Source organism: Solanum tuberosum, unplaced genomic scaffold (assembly GCF_000226075.1).
Source record: "Solanum tuberosum cultivar DM 1-3 516 R44 unplaced genomic scaffold, SolTub_3.0 scf00400, whole genome shotgun sequence".
Classification (NCBI taxonomy): Eukaryota; Viridiplantae; Streptophyta; class Magnoliopsida; order Solanales; family Solanaceae; genus Solanum; species Solanum tuberosum.
The window spans coordinates 56,612-66,860 of record NW_006239330.1 but is presented as its reverse complement, the minus strand read 5'-3'; the positions used below and the strand labels follow the sequence as shown (position 1 = coordinate 66,860).

General features: G+C 32.9%; 1 protein-coding gene across 1 annotated transcript; it reads right to left on the bottom strand.

The window, feature by feature from the left end:
- Positions 1–4,429: 4,429 nt before the first annotated feature.
- Positions 4,430–6,538, bottom strand: LOC102598584 (ABC transporter G family member 4-like). The gene has a single exon (XM_006362588.2). It carries the CDS (start codon positions 6,245–6,247, stop codon positions 4,457–4,459), a length of 1,791 nt encoding a protein of 596 aa, XP_006362650.1. The 5' UTR covers positions 6,248–6,538; the 3' UTR covers positions 4,430–4,456.
- Between the last annotated feature and the right edge of the window lie 3,711 nt (positions 6,539–10,249).

The window sequence follows — 10,249 nt, the reverse complement described above, 5'->3', positions numbered from 1 at the left end:
AAAAATCAGTAGTTTGACAAATCATACCATTTTCATACCAATTTAATAATTTATACCATAAACACAGTTAATAGACAATCACACCAATGTTAAAACGCAATTCATACCATTTGTATACCATTATTATATCACAATTCATAAAATTTTCAAAATCAAAACATTAAAGCGTAGTCATACACATATTAATCAGATTTCATCCAATAAATGTACAGTTTGGAAACACACTGATATTTTCAAAATAGTATCTTGAAATTGTAATAGGCAATCAGTAATTCATATGTAAACGGTATCTGCCTGAAAGAAAACATATGATATTATATATCATCAAATACTTAAACACAAAAAAATTGTCCAAAAGTTAAAAAAAAATAACTTTTTGTTGTTCTTCTTGTTGATGGTTTTGAAGATGCTCCAACTTCTACATTTGTTCTTTTTTTCTTTTTGATTTCAATAACAAAATCAAAATCAAAATCGGAAGGGGTTTCAACAATTTTCCCCTTTTGATTTGCAAAGGTGACCTTTTTTTTTCTTCATTTTTTCTCTCTTTGTATCTCCTTCAACTTAGATGAACCATCCGTCACCAGATTTTCAACAATTTTAGGCGGGGGAGGGGTTGAGTTAATATATTAAAATTTGAAACATGAACATCATCATTAGAAGTTCCTTCACCCAATCTGGGACTCTTTCGAGGCGTTTTAATGGGTTTCTTAGACATAATTTTGTTGGAAAGAAAAATTGGACGAAGGATTGAATGATGGCTGGTGAGAAAAATGGGAGAGAAGAAGGTAAAAGTGGGATGATAGCGTGTATAGTTGGATAGGTGTGGGGGAGGGGTGGTGGGATTGAATAATGGGAGGTTATGAGTGTAGCATTAAATAAGGAAGTGTAATCAATGTAAAATCCCTATAATTGTGTAAGAGATAATTATGGGGGTATTCTTTATTTAAAATAATTTAATAATAATATAAAATTATAAAAAAATACTTATTTAATAAAGTAAAATTTAATTAATTTATAAATAATTAGTGATATGTTATAACCCGTAATTAAACTGTTATAAGCAAGAATTTTTTAAAAGTAGATTTAAAACCTATAATATTGACTCTTAAATGTGTATATGGAGTGATTTTTCCATAATTTATTTTTTGTGTCTATTTTACCTTTGTTATTATTAAAAATTATACTATTTATCATCTAACACATTTCTCAAAACATTAATTTTAATAAAATTAAAAGGTAAAATAGTAATATTATCTCTATTATTTATTGTTCTTAAGATGTGTGAAATATTGTTGGACAGAGGGATCCCTACTGGATTTCTCTTTATTAATTGTAAAAGGCTTCTCCATTACTTCGTGTTGAATTGGATTATATTCTTGCTATGTCACTTCTAGATTTGTTCCTTTTGTTGGGGCTTTACAAGCTTTCGTGTTCGTAGCGAGTTGGACTCTTTCCTAAAAAACTCAAGGCTGGAACATGTAAGACATGAAATCCATTATTTTGAGGGTAACTTACGGAAATTTTACTAGTATATGAGTTAATTACTTAGATATACGTTAGTTTGTAAAATCACAAATTTTATCAGATTTTGATGCGTCCAGATATGTTCATATATGTGTATCTCGGAATGCATGGGGTTAAAGTTACATATAATTTGTTTTAGATATATTCTATTCAAGTAGATTTGCATGTATCTGAGATACATAGACATATTCCGCTTGCCTCCATCACCTCCCTCCAATCTTACTCGGCACTCTCATTTTTCGCTTGCTTAACTGGTATATATCCTAGAGCAAATACACTAGATACATGTATCTAGTGCGATTCACATGTATTTGGGATAAATAAACGAATCTCACTTGTCTCCCTCTCATCTCTATCTAGTCTCATTTTAGTGTATCTGATATCATAAAAAATGTATATATCTAGGTGTATCTAACTTGAAATTTAATATGAAATTATTAAATAGTGAGATAAAATGTAACTATTTCAAACTATACGAAGAATTAGTAAATATGGTAGGAATATTTGTGTAATTAGGTAGTTCATTCGTCCTCATTTTGATCTCTTGATGTGCTTGGCTAAATGTACAAATTAATACAACTGTCTTGATCAGGTAAAACGTTATAATTTGAGCTAAAAGAATAAGGAGAAACAGACAGATAACAGACGACGATGCTTTAAATAAATGTATTATACTAGATCAAGCAGTCTTAATATATGGACCTACGACATAATTGAAAATGATTCGACTTATATACACTATAAATATATTTTGATATTTTACAGTATGCTATCTACTATACTTTGTAAGTTCATGCTAATAGAAACGATAACACACGAACCTAGGACTATAAATATATTTTGACATGTTAATATATGTCCCTTTCGTGTTGATTTGAAAGATCCACCCGCATGAAAATTATTTTTGATAATGGAAAACCATAAGACTCGAACCCAAGTCTTTTGTCGGCTCTGATATCATATTTAATTGTGTGTCACTCATGTTTGATGTTAACACACTTTTAATATGTCTTCAATATTATCTTAAGTAATTTAACTTTTATGGCGTAGAATAGTTACATTGTCTTGTCCAGTGCCCTGTAGTTAAACTCAGCTGAAAAACATCGAGGGCAATGAGCATGGTGGTGTTCATAATAATTGTAAGTTTTCACGCGATTGAAATTGATATTTAGCAGCATTGTTAAGCTATAATTTCAAATTTATAGATTCTATATACCACAAATCTTTATATTTACTAGGTTCGGAATAAATTATGTTTATACATATTAAATACTGTAGTTTGTTTTTGCACTCTAATCAACATGCAGCCACCACCTTGTTTTTGTAATTTATTTTAATCTCGATATTGATCCGAGGCAACTTACGATGAGCTTTCAAAGGAGGGCGTCGGTTTATATCAATTGAAATGAATTATACATATGAATTTGTCTAACTTGTATGGTCCCTAATTCTTAGCATTGAATATAAACGCAGTGAATTCAGTATTGGATTCAGATGAATCGGAATAACAGGCCACTTGGTTGCGGAAGGTAGGGTTTAAGAGAAATAAGAAAAAGAAAAGAAAATGTTCACGTGGTAGCAAAAGAATAAGAAGAACCCGTGAACAAACACTGATTCTGTAGCAACCAAACAAATGCAAACCAATTATCCATTGCCTTTTTCACTTTTTACTACTACTACACCACCAGACAAAAAAAACCTAATGACTCATTTTTTTTCCCTTGCATGTTACTCCCTCCGGTTCAATTTATGTAACACCACTTTCTTAGTAAAGCTGGATACGTCTTACATGTAAAAACACAAATATCTTATAAAAAAAAAGTTATAAAATTAAAATAAATAAATATGAATAACCTATAAAACTAATCCCCTTGAAAAAAACTTGTCATATAAATTGAAACAAAGAGACTATTAACAACGACCATGATATATAACGACAAGATCTTCGAATTATTCATACCCCATTTGTTTCATTTCATGTACCCGTGACGTCGCTGTTCCTCAATTTTTCGTGGTTGAGCTTTCCCACTCATTATATTTGTCTTTTTTCTCCACATAGAACAATAAATGACCACTTTTACTTATCTTATATATATATGTGTGTGTTACTTTTAATTGATTTCTTATGAAAATGATTATATAACAAATAGATATATAGTTAATTAATCATGAAAGTGATTTTCTAGAGTCCAAATAGCTTTCACTAGAATTTTGGACCCTAAAGGGCACCCGTAAGTTAATGATTGAATGAATCCTATTAGTATTATGTATTATCCCAACATTGTTTTTTCCTCGAGTTGAGAAAAATCAAACTATCTTATTGTTTGATATTATATATTTATCCTTTCCCCTATACAATTTTTTTGCTCTTTGAGGTAAGAGTAAGATTTACATACACTCTACCTTTTTTATATAATAATCATCTAATGGTCCAAAACCAGACATAAAAGTAAGACAAGTTGTTGAAGCGTATGACTACCCCTCCCCAGTCCCCAGTCCCCACATGCTGACTTGATTTTTTTTCATCTCAAGCTAAGATTTACCTACACTCTACCTTTCTCATATAATGATCATCTAATGGTCCAAAACCAGATAGAAAAGTAAGACAAGATGTTAAAGTGCTAGACCATCTCATTTAAGAGAGCACACTTTTATTATTTAATTTTCCTACCTGCTCTAATATCATGTTGAAGTGTGCGATTATCTTATGTAAAAACTTAATATGTTAGAGAGAGCACATTTTATTGTCAACACAAGCTAAAGTCACAAGTTTATCAAAGTTAAAATTTCATTAACCACCGTTGGCAAAATAATGAAAGAAGAACAAAGAAGAGAAATGTTAGGATTATTTTTGTTACATGAATTCATTAGAGAATCAATAAAAACAAACATGATAAATTGACAATTCATGAAAGTGATGCATCTCTCTCAATCACTTCTTTGATCTTGAAACTCTTCTAATCAATACAATCAACCAAAGCAATCGATAAAATAGGAAGAACCCTATCAAGATATATATATTTGTCCATCTTTCTCTTTCATGGAGTCCTCTTTTATCCAACACATCACTTCCACTCACCATACACACTTTGTTTTTCTCATCGTACCATATCAAACACTTGGCGACAAGGCAAGAATACTCATTGATCAACAAAGCATCTAATCCATACTTGTACATGGACAAATAATGCAGCATTGTCCAGAACTTAGGCATTGTCTCCTTCGTAATGAAGTAGCCGGAAAACAAGAAAGATCCGGCGAGGAGTAGAGTTACCAGTGAAGTTCCGGCGATGTAATTTGGTGCAACAGAGCTTAAGAAGAGGACGAATGAGTTTGCCATTAAGACGATGACCCAAATTGTTAGAATGAAGTATGTGAATGCTTGCCATGAATAACAAAGACCCACCAAGAAATAAAGTGAAATTGAGTACAAGATTGCGATGACTAGTGAGTAAGGGAGGAAAACTAGTGTGTTTGCGATGAGATATGACGATAATCGATAAACCCCACTTGAAGTTTCTCTTAGTAAAATGGGTCTTTCGTTTATGAAGATTGGGAGAGTTTCAGTTGTGGAAGAGAGAAGGAAAGTGAGAGTGAAAGCGAAAAGTCCGAATCTTTTCTCGATTCCAGCTTTACCAAATCCAATATTGATGTAAATTGTACCTAAAACAAGACCAACTCCTAATGCCTGTAAGGTGTTTGTTAAAAGTAACTGCTTTGTTCTGTAAATGATTTTCCAGAATCTGCTGTACAAAACAGCAATTTCATGAAATCTTGAACTCCTATATTTGATTTCCCCTGTTTTAGCCTCAGGAACAGGGGTAGTGGTGGGATTTTTAGGAGGTGAACTTATTGGTGTAATGGGTTTTTTCTCATTGAGTTGGCTGAGCATCTCCATGGCATATTCAAGAGAATTGAGCTGTGGGGGGACAGTGAAGCCATTTTCAAGTAAAAACTCTTCAAGAGATGATAATGTACCATGATGGACAACAGTTCCTTTTGATAGCAACAGGATTTTATCAATGGTGGCAAGAATCTTGAAACTTGGTTGATGAATAGACAACAGCACGGTACGCTGACGCGAGTCGGTTATTGATCTGAGTGTCTGCATTACATTTAAAGCTGAATTACTATCAAGACCTGATGTTGGTTCATCAAGAAGTAAGATTGCAGGGTCATGGAGTAGACTCAAACCAATCGAAACACGCCTTCGTTCTCCACCCGAGAGACCATGAGCAAGCCTTGTGTGAGCCAAATGTGTAAGCCTGAGCTCAGCCAGAAGAGAATCCACAATGCACGAAACATCATTGAGTTTCGGGTTGAGTAGACGGGCAGAGAAGGCAAAAGTTTCCGATACAGTGAGCTGCGGAAGGCTACAATCATGTTGAGGGACATAAGCTGAGAGCTTACGGAAAGTAGAAGGACTATGTAGGGGAAGAGAGTTTAAGAGAAGAGTGCCACTTGTAGGCGAAGTTCCAGCTGCTAAAATGTCGAGTAACGTGGATTTTCCCGCGCCACTCGGTCCAACAATAGCAAGAATCTGAGAAGGATAAGCAGTGAAAGAGATATCTTTCAAGATATTAATTGGTGGTGGTGTTTCACAAGGCTTAAATAACAAGGCAGGAGAAATGGTGGTTGATTTTGAATAGCCTATTGAAGAAGCTGTTAGTTTATATGTTTTTAGTGGAGGAGATGGTGATGTTGGAGATGATTCAATTTCCATGGTGAAGTTAATTGGATAGAAGGAAAACTAATAAGAAGTGAAGTTGAGTAGAAGAAGAAGAAGAATAGAATGGGGTTAGTGAGAGAGCCTCCATGACATATAGTTTTAGTGGTTTTAGTAATAGTAGAATATTGTTGGCGGATGTCAAAGTGGAAAATGAAAGAAATGAAAAAAGTCTATCTACTGCTTAAAAGTCCCATTACCTCAAAGTTTAGGGATGAAAACTCAAACATTTTGTCTTTTGCCCCATTTTTAAGTTTAGAACACCTCATGGTACGTAGTAAAAAGAAAAATATGATTTAAGTTATATAAATTGATGGGACAACTGTGTTAGCAAGTTACTATTTTATTTTTAGGTTATCGTATGAAATTTATTATGGAGATGAGTTACTCTGTTATCCTGAATTATTCGATACTTGTGTTCATGAAAGATAACACTGAAGCAAAATAAAAATAGGCTACTAATGGAAGTAAAAACAGGTCCCTTGGACACTTCACACTTGGCAGGGAAATAATCAATTAACAGAATGACAGAATTACCTCTCTATCATTGATTATTTTGACAGTACCTAACTTAGCTTGTAGTGATCTTGTCTTATGATTGTTTACCATTGATTTTGTTACGACTGTATATGGTTTATGCATATATATGTGATATGTGTACTAATATCCTTTTCAATTTTCCTACTTTTAGGTGCATGCATGTGCAAATTGGTCAAGACGTTCAGTGTCTATTGTAGTTTCGACGGTCATCGATCTCATGTTAGTAAGGATATTGACATGAAATATTATCATATGTTTCATTTGGTGCATAACAAAACGTTATATATATACCCTTCAAGAATCCAACTTAGTTAAAATGGGGTAGTAAAAATTGAGGTGAAAGCTAACTAGACTCGTCTGAAGGATTGATTTTCTAGGTCATTTACAATTATTTTAGTGCTTAGTTTTATAGACTTTCTAATCAATTTGCAAGTGGACAACAGATCTCATTTCCTCGCTAGTGCCTCGGTAAATCATAAATGGTAACTATGAATATTTATGTAAAAGTTGGAAGAATATAAGATAAAACAATAATAAAGTTGACAGGATAAAATATGAAGAAATGCTGACAAGGAAGATGAGCTATCAATCAGAGATTTGGCGCTTGTTGAAAAGAATATAATAAAAGAGAGAAAGGACTAAAATACATTTTATAACATATAAATAATCAATAAGTTGGAAGCCCACACAGAGAGTTCACGAGTTCACTCTTCTCTCCTTTAAGAACCAAGTGCCTGCCTAAGGAGATTCTTATTATATATATCAACAGAGGCGGCGTAAATAGATCTTTGTGGTCCGATCTTTTCTTGAAATTTGTACATATATAACAGAAGCTTAGTGTATTGAGCTGTCTTTTTTTAACATGTGTCAAATGTCTATATAGACATAAAATGTTATGTACGTATTTATAAGTGGTAAAATATATACAAAGGTGGAGTCAGAATTTAAAGTTTATAGATGCGTGATTCTAGGATTTTTAAGTACTAGATTCGAGATTCTAGCAATCAACCAGAAGATGCATGTTGTGGAGATGAGGATGTCGAGATAGATGTGGAGCATACTAAAAGTGACAAGATGAGTAATAAGGTTATCTGGGAGAAGGTGGAAGTGACCTCTTGCGGACAATATTATGAGGAAAGTGAAATTGGGATAATCTAGACATGTGCAGAGCAGATGCGCCAACGCCTCAGTGAGGAGGTACGAGGGGTTGATTATAGAGGGTCTGCAGAGGGGTAGGCCGAAAAAAGTATTGGGAAGAGGTGATTAGACAGGACATGGGCAGAACCTCATATTACCGAAGACATGACTTTAGATAGGAAGGAGCGGAGGTCGCGTATTAGGATAGAAGATTAGTAGGGATAGAGTTTTGTCTTGCCTTGCGAAGGTTTAGTGTCTGTCGTAGACCCGTAGTACTAGTTATACCCTTATAGTTCTTGTCATATATGTTTTTTATTGTATTTCGATTATCACTCTATTTTGTTGTTATTATTGTTTTTCTTTTCTTATTGATTGTTATGCTTTCTTCATTGTTTTCTTCTTCTTTTACTCTGGTTGATACACTTGAGCCAAGGGTCTTTTGAAAACAGTCTCTCTACCTTCACAAGATAGTGATAAGGTCTGCGCACATTCTACCCTCCTCAGACCCCATATTTCACAAGGTATATATGTTGTTTCTTTTATTAGATTCTATATTAATAATTAATACAGATTCAATGAATTTATTAATATAAATACAAAATTTAAACGAAAAGCTATTGAGTTCAGCTGAATCGGTATATTCTACCTCGGCCCATGTATACATAAATACTCTCTCAACATATAATACTGCTTCTTTCTTTGTTTCAATTCAGACAACTTCACTTGAAGACGAGACACATTTAATTGGTTGCCCATCCGTGATTCTTTAATTTCGTCCTCTTCTATAGTACTACTGCTTCTTTGCAAACACTATGCACCAGCAGCCATTAGCCAACATCCCCTAAGTTTTTTTAAGCTTGTATATTACTTCTTTTGTCGCAATTTATGTGATACATTTCGAATTTTGAAATTCAAACATATCTATCTTAATTGTAAATTCTTCATACATCTTTTTAGTATTTTGAATTGTCAATTATTGTGACTTATAGTAATTTTTTACGTAATTTACAAATATATAAATTTCATTTGAAGATTCCTTAAGCAAATTCTCGATCAAATTTAAACTGTTTGACTTTCGAAAAATGAAATGTGTCACGTAAATTTGAGATAGAGGGAGTACTAAACATAAAAAGGTGAATATCTACAATTCAACTCTACTCCCCCACTCCAACAACAACAACAAAAAAAAAAAAAAAAAAAAAAAAAAAAATCTTGTCACGAGGAGAGGAGTTGGGTGGTTTTTGTCAATCAGCATTATACAAGAATAAAGCTGTTGAGTCACGGGGATCAACCACAAGTGTGTGTATATATATATATATATATGTGTGTGTGTGTGTGTGTGTGTGTGGCTTTTGGAATATGCATTGTTTGGAAGTAGATCAAATAATCATTTAGAAGCATTTTCAATAATCATTTAAACAAGTTTTTGATACTTAACAACTTATGTTGATTATAATAGTACTAATGTTTTTTTGAGAATACTATACAACAACTCGATTCACGGGTATCTAACTATTTGATAATTTTCTTATATGTGGTGACGAAACGTATAACCCGTATATAATTTGTCCATTTTAAGTAAGAAGGGCCACCACATTTTCCTCTCTTACATTGATAAGGTTTAATTTAAAAGAGAAGGCTAAAGGGGTATATAGAATTAAAGTATACACTTAAAATTTAAAGATTTTCTAAAAAATCATTGAAGTTTAAACTTTAAATAGTTGTAGTAGGTTAATAACATTAAATAAGCTACTAATCTACGGTCAATAAAAATGAAAATTCAGTGGTTGACTATGTATAGTAATAATATCTAAATTCATATTAAGCTCAATTAGTTTCTTAGAGTATTACCGCAAAAAAAAACTAAGAAAATGGTATGGGATAAAAAATGGATAATTTACCAAAATTTCATTGGTTTAGGAGTTGATTACTTAGGTACACACTAGTTTGCTATATTATGAATTTTACTAGATTTAATTTTGGTACATCTAGATACATTTAGAGACATATATCTCGATTTATACGGGTCAAAATTAGGTGTAATTTGTTATAGATACAATGTACACAAGTAGATTCGCATGTATCTGAGATACATAGACAAATCTCGCTCGCCTCCTTCCCATCTCATACACCACTCTCTTATCTCGATCGCGTATCTGGTATCCCAGTTACATGTGAATCACACCATATACATGTACTTGTGTGTATCTAGTGTGATTTCCATGTATATGAGATACATAGACATATCTTGCTTGCCTCTCTCCCTGTTTCAGTGTATCTGGTAGCAAAAACATGTATCTAAGTTTATCTGACTTGAAATCA

Bases quoted from the DNA above. Each gene is read 5' to 3' on its own strand.
- LOC102598584 (XM_006362588.2), bottom strand. From the start codon at position 6,247: ATGGAAATTGAATCATCTCCAACATCACCATCTCCTCCACTAAAAACA.